The sequence below is a fragment of the Gnatocerus cornutus genome, chromosome 7 (assembly GCF_029298725.1).
Source record: "Gnatocerus cornutus isolate USDA-ARS CGAHR chromosome 7, icGnaCorn1.1, whole genome shotgun sequence".
NCBI lineage: Eukaryota > Metazoa > Arthropoda > Insecta > Coleoptera > Tenebrionidae > Gnatocerus > Gnatocerus cornutus.
This window is the reverse complement of record NC_142239.1, coordinates 13,624,304-13,639,963: the sequence shown is the minus strand read 5'-3', so window position 1 is coordinate 13,639,963 and position 15,660 is coordinate 13,624,304. Positions and strand designations below refer to the sequence as shown.

The window sequence follows — 15,660 nt, the reverse complement described above, 5'->3', positions numbered from 1 at the left end:
CCCTTTACGGAATCGTTTTTCTCGCAATTTTTTACTATAGAAATCGATCTTAGATAGTTCAAATTCAAAATTTTAATTTTTTCAATGTAGAAGTTAGCTGCCTTTCAGTTTCTAATTCAGACTCGGTCGCTATCTCGCTTACTTATGAAGCAATCTTAAAGTGTTGGTTCTCATTTTTACTCAAAATTTCGCGTAGAATCCAAAAATGCAAGATTCGTTAAGATAGGTCCAGAAATAACTGAGTTATAAACGATCAAAGTTTCGGATATTGGATTTCGAGTTGGAAAATTTTCAAAGCTCGATATCTCCTAAAGTAAAAAAGATTTTGAGAAACGGTTTGCGCTATCGTTTTTCTCGGCTCATTCTACTCTAGAATAAGCCCTCAAAAGTCGATAATTCGATAGTCAATTTTTTGGGCAAAGAATTTTTGCGACTCAATCGATGAAAAATTTTCAATATTTCGTTTTTCAATCGCCGCTCGTAAACTATTCGCCCTATCGATCTGAAATTTGGCCAGTCGATAGACTTCGAGCTTCTCTATCGATCGACATATAATTCAATAATACTAAAAGCAGTTTTCACCACAAAACAACCTCTTGAAAATGACCCTAAAATCACCCTCTGAAAATGTAATCATGTCGATATCTCGGTTATTTGTTGAAGAAATTTGAGCTGGATGGGCTTATTTTACGCAAAATTTCGCGCTGAATCCAAAACCACCTTTGTTTTTATCGTCAGTCATTAAATAACTGAGTTAGAGGCGTTTGAAATTTCGGCTTGTCGCCAGAGGACCAAAATTTTGAAGCTCCGGATACGATTTTCCCCGATATCTCCGGAATTATGGCAAATATGACGAAACCCTTTTCGGAATCGTTTTTTTCGCGATTTTGTGGGTTAAAAATCGGTCTATCATATGCCAAATTTGTATATTTTTTTAATTTTAAAAATAATCACTTTTCGATCTATAAAATTCAGACTGAATGTTTTGCTTATTACGGAGCAAACTTAAAGTTTTTTATGCAACCAGAAATACATTCCAATATTTACAGTATTATTTCCAGTGGCGTAACTCAACAAAAAGTTATTCCACTGGTGGCAATCAGAATTCTTCCCATTTTCGCGTACATAAAAAAATATGCTAGAATTCATTTTATTTCCTCTTATAAAAACAAAATTGGGAACAAGTGGCCCAAATATAAAAGTAAAATTTATTATTTTTGCACACAACATACATAAATCAAAGCAATCTTAACAACAACAATAAACCTAAAAAGATCACATTTCATAACCTAGTTGACACATGGAGAATCCAGTGAGGCACTACTAAAAATTCGTAATCGAAACTATTCTTTGTCTAACTACATTTGTTACTTAACTATTCTTATCACACAAATTTCATAATCACTAGCGGCTATCGGCAATCTCTATCGAAATCGTTTCGGGTTTCGTAGAGTACTGTTTCAACAACTCATTCAGTTCGAAATAAGTTTCACAATAAACAAAGTCTTTCGGTTGAACGCCCTGGAAAATGTTAACAACACTTGGCTTGAGGTTGTAGAAAAGAATCGGCTGCTGTCGTTTGTGAAAATCTTCAATCAAGGATTTAATACCCTGCAAAAAAAAACAGAGAAATAAAACTAAAAGGACAAAACCAAAGAGTACTTTAGCTGCAGTAAAATCGGCGCCCTGGATATGTCTAGCGTCGATGACTACAGGAATGGAACTGGACCCTTGCTTGACTCCAGCTTTGGAGACGACAGTCCGGACGTACTCCACTGAGGGGAAAGTCAAACTCCTGTCTGGTGTTATAAGAAGATAGTCGCAACCCGAATAAGCCTAAAAAAATATTACAATTTGCCACAAACACTTTTGAGGACTTACTGAAATCTTCTCGACATGCACTGAAGGCCTGGCGGTCGCATAAAGCAAAAAAATCAAATTAATTCCAACCCCCACAACAATTCCCACTTCCAGTCTCAAAAACAAACAACAAACGAACGTTGCACACGCAGGAATTAAATCCGACTCTAAAACAAAATCGTTAATTTTGTTCTCTCGAAGTTTGTTTCGTACTTTTCGTCCTCCACATTGGTTTGACCACGTGAAACTCAACCATAAACACAACAGCAGCGATTATAACAGCAGCTAAGGAAGCTTTAGGAATGTAAGAAAAATAAGGAGTGAACAGGTGCAACGAAAGAATTACAATAATTCCCGTGTAGATCCCTCCCAGTGTCGTTCGTACGCCACTGGCGTGATTGACGGCTCCACGGGATAACGCACCCGAGACAGGCATGGATTGGACGAAGGACGAAGCAATGTTGCAAAGACCCAACGCCAACATCTCCTGGGTGGCGTCGATGCTCTTACCATCAGCTAAAGAAAATCGTTACGATTCAAAAGGTGGAATTCATAGTCGTCACTTAAGAAAACCTTACGCTAAACTTGGCGGAGCTAGGGGTGGGCCAGGGTGGGCTAGGCCCACCTTGAAATTTCGGTGCCCACCTAATAAAACTGAACATATCAATTTAGAAAAAAATACTAAAGAGTACTTGCAAAAAATATTTGATTTTCGGATTGCCTCAAGGAGTTTGATGAATATTACGTACGTATCATTATCAGCACGATATCCGGTAACGCCTGCTCGAATTAATAGGTGATAAATTTTGGAAACACAGCGTAACTAAATACTACCGACTGAATTTCTTCAAGGAATTGGTAATTAAATACGAATTTGTTATGACTAAAAGAAAAAAATATGTCCAGAATACCTTCTTCTCACTTAGTTCTTCGTAGGCCGTGCTGGTGTAATCATTCTAATTGAACAAAACTTTACTGTTAATGAGTGCTAAACGCAAAATACAGGATTACTTTAGTCAATTGACACTCAAAAGACAAAAGGATGAAAATGAAATATGTATTGCTGTATCAATCAATCAATCAATCAATCTGTATTGCTGTCGGCACCCTCCCTTGCTCTCTGGGGCGCGAGTTCTGGGACACCCTGTATATGGCCCACCTTAAAAAAAGTTGACCCAAAGTAGGCCCACCCGAGTTAAATGTTCTAGCTACGCCACTGACTTATGCTAACTTGATCGTTTGGAATTCATTGCGTTTCTTTAGCAGCTCGCTAAGTAAAAAGTTAGGAAAGCTTAAGAAAAATTTAATGGAAGCGGACCCGTCGACGTTTAACTTAAGATAAAAATTGGTCCTTTTCTTTGAAATTCTGTCAAGTATGACTTCAATTTTCGATCGAATATGCTATTTCTGGGCAGTTTGTTCGATTAATAAATGAGTAAATTGACAAATTTGTGGTAATGTGTAATTATTAATTACTATAAATACAGTGAACATTCGATATAGTCACCTTCGATATAAGAAACATTTGATATAAGCAACCTTTAATATTGTCAACTAATTTAGTTTCTGTCATTCGATATAATCACATCAACTGTCAGTCGCTAAAATAACCATGTTAAAGATTCAAAAACAGAAGAGACAGTGTTTATCGTTCTGAAGGATGTTTCTGTTATTTTCTTCTTAAATTTGTTTCCATGTTCTTTCCTTTTCTTGTTTTATTTTACTGTTTGTTCTTGCTCTTGACAATTGGTATTCTTTGTAGTTTGATATATTTGTATTTGCAAGGTATTTCTTTAATATTTGTTTCTTGTCTTTTATTGTTAATTTTTCGTTGTTTGTCTACTAACACTAATAATAATTTTTTACTATTTTTCCTCTCTTTGTTTGTATAGATTCTGATTGAGGAACCGTCAGAAATTGTCTTTAATTTGTGATTCTTTCAGTTTACATCTCTTTCATTATTGTTTATGCTCTTTACCTTGTTCCACATTTCTTAATTATTTATTTTTGATTTTTTGTTTCTGTTGGTAAATTCTCCGGTTATTTTGTGTATATTCGGTGTATAAGGTGGCTATTTTTTATCTTTAGGTCATTGCTTTTTTTTTGTCCTTTCTATGTCTGCATATTACGTCGAGATACCATAATATTATTTTTAAAATATTGTCAATCCATTTCGATATAATCAACATTTTTGATAAAAGCAACTTTTTAAAAAAATTGTTGCCAGACAGGATGGCTATATCGAATGTTCACTGTACTTTGATTTCATTATTTTACGCACATATTAATAGCCTGATTGATTAGTTGTAAATATAATTAATATTTTGGTATTTGGGTATAAATTGTATATTTTTGATAATTTTTGTCAACACCAACAATTTTCTTTGATAAAAACAATATCTTTTATATACATAAGACTTTTTATTAATTTAATATTTCTATTTGATTTGAAGATTACTTCGATTAAATGACCAGTCAGATAAAGAAAATAGGTCAGCGTTTTTAAATAAATTCTGCTTTGAAACGTATACTAACCCCATCGTCTGCATGTACCTGCTTTTTATCATTAGAGATTACAAATTTCTTAAAACTTGGTGGCGTTTACCAACGATTCTTTTGAAAATATTTACTATTTCAATATCCTGTTATAAATATTAGTAGTTAAACAATCTAAATTCTAAATTTTTCAACAAGTTGTCCTAAAGCAATTTTTTCTTTACCAATGAAAAAAGAACTCTTATTAGCATCTATAATAATTGTGTTAATTTTCGGATCTGACACAAACCCAAACTAAAAATGATTAAGGTAAGAAAAATCTTAGTGTCGACTATGAATTCCACCCTAATCGTTCTTCCAGTTAACTCACCGAAGACTTTAGCAAGAGCGATGTTCTCTAATATTGAAAGTAGAGGAACCACGATGATGCCGGAGCCTAGAGTTGACGACACGTCGATGAAGCTGTAGGTGGTGTTATCGTCATGGACTTGAAACGGAGGTGGTGAAAACTCCGGAAGACCTGGTTTGATGTAACCTGTTAGAACGAAGGGGTGGGAGTCGTGCAAATGGAAGATGTACGCCATCACGGCCGAAAACACCACAATGAGGATGTTGCGGGCGGTTGAGACCAACCAGATGAGTTTCGCGAAGATGTTGTGGACGCGGCGGCGGTCCTTCGGATCGGAGGGGCCGATTTTCACGTCTTTAATACTCTGAAATTTGATGAAAACTTTGCAGTGAGCAATGAATCATTACTTTGGAATTACATTAGTCAGTACAGTACATGGTACCGTTGATAATTGACACAGGAAGTCAACAGTTTTGCAGCACGTGGATCTCTGTTTTTCCTATCATCACGTAATTTTTCAAGAACCAAACGATCGGAAATTTTCATTCATTCTTTTCCAAAGTCAAGGCCGGGACACAATTGAACAAATAATAAAAACGCAGTGTTTAAATTGAAGGATTCAAAAACAAAATCAGTTTAAAAATATGCAAATTTTTGCGATAAAAAGCACGGAAACTTTCAGTCATGTGATGATGTTTGGGAATTTGTTTTATGCTTCAGGTCATGCAAATTTGGGCCATAAAATCTTAATAAAAAAGACATAAATTAGTGACTATTGTGGTTGTTTTAGCCGATTTGGTATCCGCCTCGCGTAAAAATTATTATAATTATGTTGATCATCGCATGTTTCTCAAGTAATTATTGTCAACTGGTGAAAAGTAAGGTCACGGATTTAACTGTGAAATTTTCGAAATAGTCCCATTCTTTCGGGATTTACCACAACAAAGGCACTGGAGCTCGACCAAGGTCACATCTTCATCATCTGCATAAAATTCTTGCTTGTATAACAATACCTTCACAATTTCGAAATCCGGAAGAAATCAAAGTACTTATTACAAGAAATATGTCCGATTTTTTAAATCCGCAGAGATGAAGATCTTATATAAGAAGCCCATTTTTGCCAAAGAACTACATTTACTTGTTCCAAGGTTATTCTTACCCTCAAGATCAGCAGGACGACCATGCAAGATACCCCTAAAACGCAGTCCCATAAGCTCGTCTCTGTGATGTGCTCGAAGATTTGTTCCCAAACTTGTAGGAATTTCCCCCCTGGATATTTCAGCCCTAGGATATCTTTAACTTGTGTGGTAGCAATGATGATGGCAGCTGCTGACGTGAAACCGATTGAGACCGGTCCTGAGATGAAGTCGATCAGGAAACCTGCGAAAAGAAAACGTTTTTTTTTCACCGTGAAATGGATTAATTTTGTCCTCAATTTACAATAATTAAAACGCAGGCCATTTCGCCAGTTTGACGCAATGAAGATTGGTGAATTCGAGAGGTCAGAGCGTTTTAGCAAGGATTTCGCAAATACCAAGCGTTAGCAGCTGTTTACCTTAATTTTTTTTCCGCGAAATTATTTACCTAACTGGAGGAGACCCATGATGAGTTCCACGCAACCGCTGAGGAAGCAGAGCAGGATGGCGCCTTGCACCCCAAAACCGTGGACATTTTCGCGGGTGAGAAGGCCAGCTATGGCGGTGGGGCCGATGGGAGACTCGCGGCAGCTTCCGAAGATGGTGTAGACCAAGCAGCCCATGAAGGCTGAGTACAGACCTGTGGAAATTTTGCATTGACAATTCGAAGTTTGGCACGTGGCGTTTTGAACTCTGCTGTTTGTTTTATGTGACATTTATGTATACATTTTCAAGTTCATTGCGTTCAAGTTTGGGTTTAAAAAGCATTGAAGCGGCGATACGACAGGTACGTGAATGTTTCAAGAAGGAATTATAAAAATACACATAAAAACATGATGATTAAAAGGTAAAAGAATCAGAAGAGACGATTGACGTCATTTGGCGGAAGAAGCACTGCTAACACAAACAGAACAACTTATTAATAAAGTCGACCGATTTGTCCGTTTTGTTCCATCAGGCCAGGACTCAGATAAATTTGTAAAATAACATTTTTGAGTAAATAGCGTTCACACTTGTTTTTTTTTTCAATTTTGTTTAACAACTTCCAAACTTATAATAATATATCGTCAAAAATGTAATTAAACAAGCTTTCCAACGAACTTCGGAAGAGTTAGTTTCTATCAAGATATGAGGAAAAAACTGATAAAAATTTCAAAAAACGAACGGATTTAAAAAACTTTTTGATACTTTTTTGCATGGAATTCCTAAATTAATCTTTTTTAATGTAATACGACAAAGGTTGATATCTCTGCTTTCTAACGCGCTGTTAAACACGTTCTTATCTCTTGTCGTTTAAAAGTTACATGACAAAGAATGTGAAGTGATTTGTAGAAAAAAATTCATTTTTTAAATAAATTTGAAGACGTTTTTAGCCCAGATAAAATTTTTGTAAAATTGACGATATCTTCAAAGAAAAGTTCAAAAGAGAAAGAAAAAAATATTTTTAGTGGCATCCACCACATTTTGTACAAATTTTCCAACAGATTGGCAAATTTTTGTGTTTTACAGTTTCCCATTGGCTTTTCCAAAAAATTCTGAATAATTCTTTACAAAGATTTCCACTCTCAGATTTTTTGGTACATAAGCAAACTAAGAAGTTTTCAACATCAAAAAGTTTTTTAAAATGTGTTATTCTGGTCTGCGTTAGCATTAAAGTTTCTTTAAAATTTAATAAGTTTAATAAGGCATTAATTTTTTAATAAAATCGCCAAAAAATAACAAAAAAGTTTCATTTTTTGAAAAACTTATCAATGTTTTTTATTCTTTAACTTCTAAACCATAAAAGCTGACAATGCATTTGTCAGAGCGTCAAAAAGGGAAGATCTCGGTCTTTTCAATGATGAATCTCAATGAAAAATCGATTTAATAATTTTTGAGTTATATGAAAAATTGCATAAGAAAATTATTAATACAGATTTTTTTGAAACATGCGCTCACTTTTTCAAAAATATCAAGAAAAGTACTAACCCTAGCGATGAGTTTTTTAGGTCCTTCGAAAGTTTATTAAATTGGCTTTTCAAAACACTATCAAGTAATTCCATAACTGTGCAAATTTTTAAGAAAAACTGAAGAACATACATTGTATAGAAGAACCTAAAATACTCATTTTTTTAAGACTATTTCTGAATCTTTCCACATTTTTTTCTAAATTTGTTAACTACTGTAATTTATTTGTTGTTATTGATTGTCGTTACAACACAACTGAATTCTGCTAGTCATCCTCGGACACAACACACACGCAATTTTTTTGTCCGAATTAGCCATGGAAATCTACTATCTCCAATCTCGTCAAAACCACAACAGTGTTCAAAACAATCCTCCACACCTTGTCCTTACCTATTTGTGGTGGCAGCCCTGCGACACTCGAATACGCAATTCCCTGCGGAATGACAGTCAACCCCACTGTCAATCCCGCCACCAAATCCGAAATTGCATAATTAGCATTGTACTTAGGTAACCACGTCAAAATTGGAACTCTCTTGTACAACAATTTCTTCGTGCATCCCTTCCTCGCCCTTTCCTTCATCCATCCACCAAACTTCCTCATTTTCACCCCTTTGCCTGCAGATTCTTGTTTCTTTTCAGGGTCTTTATTGGTGCCATCGTCGACATTTTCTCCAACCATGTATGACGTCAAAGTGATTTGACTCCCAATGGTTGAAACGCTGTCTCTGTTCATGTTGTATTTGGTCATTGTTACGGCTGTGTTATCGACTCATGATTGTTTTAATTGGAGGTTGTCGTGGGATTCACGTGTGGTTAATTATCGGCATTTTAATTTCCTGTAAGAAGATGGCTATTGTTAATTCTGGTCATACGAGTGCGTAGTGAAAGAAGTTCTTTTGCTGGGGGGTAAAATATCAGGGTCAGTGTTATTAGGTGACAGTTATGTAATGGATCTGATGCAATGTTTGAAGATGTGGGGAGGGGTGGTGCCCGGGGAGAAAATTGCACATTTACTACTAATTGGTTCTTGGAGGTACCATAAAAAGATTGTCTTTCTTAGGAAGATACGTTAAGAAAAAATTCTTCATGGTCATCAGTTTTCATTCAACCCTTAAAACGAAATTCTTCGGCCCGACATTGCAGCGTAAAACCATCGAGTATGAATCAGCCTGTGTAATTAAAACCAATTTGCAACTCGAAACTGTAAGAAAAAACCGTTGCAAAGTGTCAGTGAAAGTAAATTAAATCACAGTTTTTCACGCAAACTCTCGATAAGTTGTTGCAACTGCCTCCAAAATAGGAATGCATTCGCATCTAAAAATACCTCGCTACTTTTAGTAGAAACTATTGAGATGTCGGAAGTCGAACTTTATTTTTATAAGTGGGTCTAGGTTCCCTTGTGTCGCATTCAGTTCATTTGCAAGGTTTTGGGGTTTGTGACCAGCGCGAAGAGGAATTGTCCACTTTTTTCCGTGTCTCCTTGGAAAGTCGTGGAAAAATTCTGACGTTTTTCTATAGGAAATTAGAAATATTTAGAGAATGCTTTTACGCTATTTAGTTGAGTTTGTGATAAGTGACAAGGTCAAAATTTTCATTGTGTTGACACGACTAATTTCATTTTTAAGAAATGGGGAAACGAACTTTCACCGCAATTTTAAATTAATTAGCGACTGAAGGAGTGCGAATTGAAGAAAAACGGTTCGGTGGGTAATATTAATTAGAACGGCGACCTTTGGAATGTGATCAAATGAAGAAAGTACCGGTGGGACTAAGGTTTTGTGCTACTTGCTAGAATGACATTTTTGCTTCAGGGAAGAATGAATCCGGCCTAAATTTGGAAAATTGTTTTTTTAAGATTTTGGAATTTAAAGTAGAATTGTATTGATTGTTCTGTTATCACTGGTTTTTACACAAAATTCAAATTTTCAGGTGTTTTATTTATACTATTTGGTTGTTTTGTTTGGTTGAATTTAAGTCAAATTTATTTGAAGATCCACCTTCACTTCATGACAAAATAGAGAATGTGGTTGAAATCGAATTAAAACACAAAAAAGAACAGCGCTTATTGGTCCGTATTTTCTTTATCAGCGTTTGTTTTTCTAAGAAAAAACCCAGCTCGATCATAACTTTTCAATCATTGGTTAGATGTTCACAGCTCTTCCTTATTGGATAAATTTCTAAGCTAATTACGTCATGCACAAAAAAAAATCTTTTCATTGGACGTTGATGACAAAGAAGTCAGAAGTCGAGCTCTGAATTTTATTAACTTTTGTTTATCGAATAAAAAAAGGTAACTTTAATTTTGGACGAAATTTGTACTGGAGCAGTGGAAAGTCATTTATAAAGAAGAATTTCTTCCTACTTCTGAATTCTAAGCCTATTTCGCTTTAACAGGTCAGGACTCGGAGATATTTGTAAAATAAGTTTTCTTTTGAGTATCTAAACCGCGTTCACTTTTGTTTTTTTTTAGTTTTACTTTTTACTACAACTACAACTACAACTTGCAAAATTATGAAACTTTATAATACGTCATTGGAAAGGTAATTAAATAAGCTTCCCAATGAACTAAAGAAGTCGCCGGGAAAGTACAGTTTTGCTAAGATATTTGAGGAAAACTGATGAAAATTTCGAAAAACAAACGGTTTTAAATTTTTTTTTACTTTTTTTGTGTGGAACTTCTAAATTGGTACTTTGATTCACATAAAGATGTGAGGTCATTAAAAAGATTGAGATCTCTTCTTTCTAATGCTGTGTTAAACAAGTTATTATCTCTTGTCGTTTAGAAATTACATGACAAAGAATGTAGTCATTTTTAGAAATTATTTGCGATTTGTGAACTTTCAAAATTTTTCTAAAAATTTTAATTTGGATGCCCAAAAAATTGTAGTTTTTCGATAAAGCTTGCGTTTCTAAATGATTTCATTGGTCAGAATAAAAAATTATAGATAAAAATTAGGCAGCAATTGTTGAAAAGTTGTTGGTCAAATTTTCTATATTTTAAATAAACTTCACGACTTGATAATTTTTTTTGCCCCAGATAAAATTTTCGTAAAATTGATAATATTTTCATCAATTACTGCCACCAGATCATCCGAAAAAACTTCAAGTAAAAATTAAAAAAAATAAATTTTCACCGATATCCACCTCTCCATTTTGGGCTAATTTTCCTACAGATTTGCGAGTATTTGTGTTTAGTTACTTGTTAAGTTTCCCAGAAAATTTTGAACAATTCGTTTCAAAGATTTCCACGATTTTTTTGGTCCATAAGCAAACTAAGAACTCTTCATCAAGAACTTTTCTAAAATAAATTATTCTAGTCTGCGTTAGCATTAAAGTCACTTTAAGACTTGTGCCTATAAATTACGATTTTGTAAACAATAGCATAAATTTTTAATAAAATCGCCAAAAAATAACAAAAAGTTTAAATTTTTTAAAATCTTCTCAATGTTTTTAGCCCTGTGACTTCTAAATAATAAGAGATAACAACGCATTTGTTGGCGCGTCAAAAAGGCAAGATCTCAGTCTTTTCAACGATGTATTACAATAAAAAATCGATGTAATAATTCTTGAGTTATATGAAAATCATTACAAACAAATTTTTTTGGGTTTTGAGATCAGTTTTTCAAAAATATCATAGAAAGTACTAATCCAAGCCGCGAGTTGTATATGTCGTTGGAAAGCTTATTAAATTGCCTGTCCAAAGCAGTGTCGAACAAGTTTTTCAAGAAAAACTAAAGAAAACAAATTTTTGTACAGTCGAACCTAAAAAATCCCTGAATCCGGACCTGACGGACAGTTTATTCCTCATCACTGCCCAAAATTTTCCTCTTTCTTTTCGGTCACTACACAAAACTGATTGCCTGTAATTAACCCAGCAACATCCGGATAGTGGATCAAAAAACTGGTTTTTGCAACAATAAGACCAACTCTTCAGGTGTCTTTTCTGTTATTACAATATTCAAATCACTGACGCAAAAACCGAATACTAAATCAGAGATCACGATTTAGATAGTAGTTAACATAATCCAGTTAATTCTGGATCCGTGTGATCAAAAGTACCTGCAAAATTGATGTTTACTATTTGTTAATTATAATGTTACGGGGTGACATTGCAGACTCCAACCTTCTTCTGCACTTAACTGGAAGGTCGAGGTCTTACAAGTAAGTGTTGAACAAATTTTAATTTCTACTGTCGTTATAATATGTATCATTTTGTTTTGTGGGCCGGTTTAGAGAGAAAGGCGGCAAATATTCTCCAGATGGGCAAAACGGAGCTCCAGTTACCGAAAGGTTATTCCAGGACGAACGCCGAGGAAAAACCGGAGATGGGAAAACCGCTCCAAAAGAGAGAAAGTACAACTGACCTTTGGAAAACGTGCCAATTTTCGCGAATTTCTAGTCTGTGATTCTCACATGAATGAATTGTTAATCTTCAAGGCTAGATTAAGATTTTTTAATTACAGGTAATTATGATTTCTCATTTTCGATCTCTCGAAAAAATTCAGGTAATTCCGAAGTATCCAAAATTGGAATTCATTTCTCCCGGTCCGAACATTGAATTTTCATTTTCCGCTAACGCATTTCTGCGGTTTCCTGCGATTTTCACCCACGTCCGTACTATTTTCACCATTTGTCTCATTGTTCTAAACAAAGCACCTTTGTGGTCTTTGATGCGCTCGATTAACAATACAATAAAAACTAAACAGTACAAGGTGCATCTTGGAAAGAACACGGCTAGACAGAATGGAACACTTAAAAACGAATGCAAAGCCGAGGACAATTGGAAGTAGGTCAAAGGACACAAAACTGCACTACATCGCAGAAAATGGGAAAATCCACGAAAATGCATTCAAGTTCGTTTTTTATTTCAAGATAATGAAAATTTTTTCGCTTTGATGGTTCACGAGCAATTGCCAAAGTAATTTGATGGTTTAACAGGTGGAGCAATAGAGCGTTAAATTTTTGGTACTATTTTTCAATGCGATCATAAAAATTGCAGACGTCGTTATCATTATATTGATTGTTAAGACAATGCACGTTTTGTTTAATGTCGTCGTAAATTTGACTTTCAATTAAATTTTTGCGTTCACGTAGTAGAATAAAATCGTAAAATTTGCAACTAAACGGATTTTTTTTTAATTTGGTCACGAATTATGACAAACACGCTCGCGAAAATACGTCAGTGAAGAAAAACTAGTCGTTCGTATTCTTTTGATTAAAATGATGCAATATTAAAGTAAATAGAAATAATTAAAAATCAACGAAAATCGTATAATAATTTTAGGAAGTTTTCCACCTGAAAATTTTTGCATTGATTAACTTTTATTGCGTAAATGTCATAATATGCGAATTGTGGTCGTAAAATTTTACCATAAAATACTTTTCCGTCCAAAAACAGTTTTTTCACCTCCTCCACCTTTCTGTCTTAATAAAAAAGCAATAAACCGAATCTTTGCATAAATCAATCAAACACATTCTCCGCATATTTTTGATGAAACTCCCGTGTCAAAGTTCACTAACAATCGACCCATTGTGATGTACAGACTCTCCCATGATGATGGGACTTCCGGTGAATTTTCTGGAACCGAAATTTGACCCCGATTTCCGAAAAATCGTCTCACTAAAAAAAAATTCGAAAAAGGGGCTTTACCTACTCGCTGCCAATTTTCCCAACACTTGAACACTTCACAACGAAAAACGAGAACTCGTTCCGGTAAATCCACGAGCTATTGCCAACCTATTAGAGTCGTGTTTGCAACTAGACTGAGCGAAACGAACTGGAAAGCACAACCACATGGGAATTCTTTTCGTACTCGGATTCTTTTTGTAAATTCAGCTATGTTTCGTCAAATAGTCACATGACTTGATTAATTTCGCTTACTCGTTAACCTTTATGATGATTATTTGTTAGTAAGACTTGTCATTATATTGTCACATGAGAAGTGGGAAGGGAGCTTTGAGTTGAAAGTCATTAATTTTGGAATTTTACGGCGGCGATTTTTTTATTGTGTTGTCGGAAATGATAAATAGTCGTTTACGACACTAGTTTAAAAAGTCACTCTTTATTGCATGAGCGGCCGATTTGAAAAGCGCCGTGAACAGATTTTTACACGTCTATCTTACAACGTTTTATCTACGATTGTTTTCCATTTATTAATCAAGTCTAAAAAATAAAAAAAATTACAGCCGATTTGACGTATCTGGGCAATGAAAAAACTGTTATCCGTAATTAACTTTTAAATCGACATTTTCCCACACTTATGAACTATTTTATCTAACGTTTTTTCCACTAGCAAATTAAAGTTGGTTTATTTCACTGTCAGAAAAATAAACCGTTTTATCGGCATCACAATAAGCCCATTTAAATGTGATGGTAATTTGAACTTGTAATTGTGGATAAAACGTTGTCTTAAACACTACAATAAATAACTATAGTAGTATAAGACATGCCTCCAAATAAAAAAACGAGCCTCTAGGGGTGTTTAATTTTTGCCTAGGTTTTTAGTTTTCATTATTTATTATTTAAAGCAGAAAACGGATTGGTTGGCCAAACGTCATTTAAGTGACAACTGTTTACAAATGACGTTTATTATCAGATCAATCTAAGAATCTCTCTAGTATTCGTAGATCAGTATCATAGTTTTGACAATCAATTGACAGGGGTACCAATTCACAAAATAATAAAAAAAACAATGTTTTAATAAAGTTCTTTTAACACCAAAATAGAAAATCAGGATAGTATTTAATGATCATCCAAGTGAACTAATATGGTCATTCTACCCGAATTAAATACTATGCTTTATCTACAACAATCGTTTCACATTATTTTTAGTCACAGTTTTAACAATGTTGATAAATGTTGAACGTAAAATGTCGATTTTTACATGTCGTAACCATGATAACTATAACGTAACTATGGTTATAGTCAAGGTCACGTAACGTGAGACTCATATTTCCACTTGTTGGAATAGGAATGTGATTATACTTCTACTGATACTGACTTATGTATCCATCTTGTTGGTGAAACGTCATTCAAGTGTCAACTTTCATAAACTGACGTTTATTGTTGGATGAATCTCATAGTTTTGACAAACAATTGACAGGAGTACCAACTCACAAAACGATGCTTTATTGGAGTCTTTAAAACACCGAAATAGAAAAATTCTGTATTATTTAATAAGTGTAATTGTCCAAGTGTAATATGGTCATTATACCCGGATTAATTACTATGCTTTAAATACTATAACAACCGTTTCACAATATTATTGACAATTTTAACAAAAATTATTTTGACAAATTTCTACGTATCATGGTAACTATAACATAACCATTATAGTCAAAGTCGTGTACAATGAGACTCATATTTCCACTTGTTGGAATATGAATGTCATACTTTTACTGACAGACATAATTTTAGAATTAGAAAACCAACGGCTAGGCAAAGTATGTCTTATAAAAGTAAGTATTTTAAACTATTTTAATGTATTGACGGGTCGACTTCAAGTCACTGCGTTAATGCAACCGTTGCCAAGGTATGAGCAATGTGATTGGCGTTGCTATGTTGCAAATGGGATTTGCAGTAACGCAAGTCACACTTGAAATCGATCCCTGAGACAATATTTTAACGTTGCTTTAAAAACAATTTGAAGTATCCATTTATTTGACATTTTCCTAAAACGGTTAAGTTGGTGAAACGTCATTCAAGTGTCATATCTGTCATTCAAGGACGTTTATTATTGTAGTTTTGACTAGCAATTGACAGGGGTACCAACTCAAAAACAAAACAATACCTTAAGGAGTTTCTTAACGCATCGCAAAAAATTAAAAACAATACTATAATGTTACTTTTAAAATACAGAATCAGAAAAATAC

At 34.3% G+C, this 15,660-nt stretch overlaps 1 protein-coding gene across 2 annotated transcripts; it reads right to left on the bottom strand.

Moving 5' to 3' along the window:
* Positions 1-1,194: 1,194 nt before the first annotated feature.
* Positions 1,195-14,481, bottom strand: LOC148171255 (sodium-independent sulfate anion transporter-like). Of its 2 annotated transcripts, none has more exons than XM_088041842.1 (9): positions 13,439-14,481; positions 8,179-8,624; positions 6,290-6,481; positions 5,865-6,085; positions 4,727-5,069; positions 2,074-2,376; positions 1,882-2,027; positions 1,663-1,836; positions 1,195-1,611 (listed from the first exon to the last, which is right to left on the bottom strand). In XM_088041842.1, the coding sequence occupies exons 2-9, from the start codon at positions 8,534-8,536 to the stop codon at positions 1,405-1,407; spliced, it is 1,944 nt and encodes a 647-aa protein (XP_087897968.1). In that variant the 5' UTR covers positions 8,537-8,624; positions 13,439-14,481; the 3' UTR covers positions 1,195-1,404. The 2 variants fall into 2 exon arrangements, with proteins under 2 accessions (XP_087897968.1, XP_087897969.1); XM_088041843.1 differs by having other exon boundaries at positions 13,443-14,481.
* Between the last annotated feature and the right edge of the window lie 1,179 nt (positions 14,482-15,660).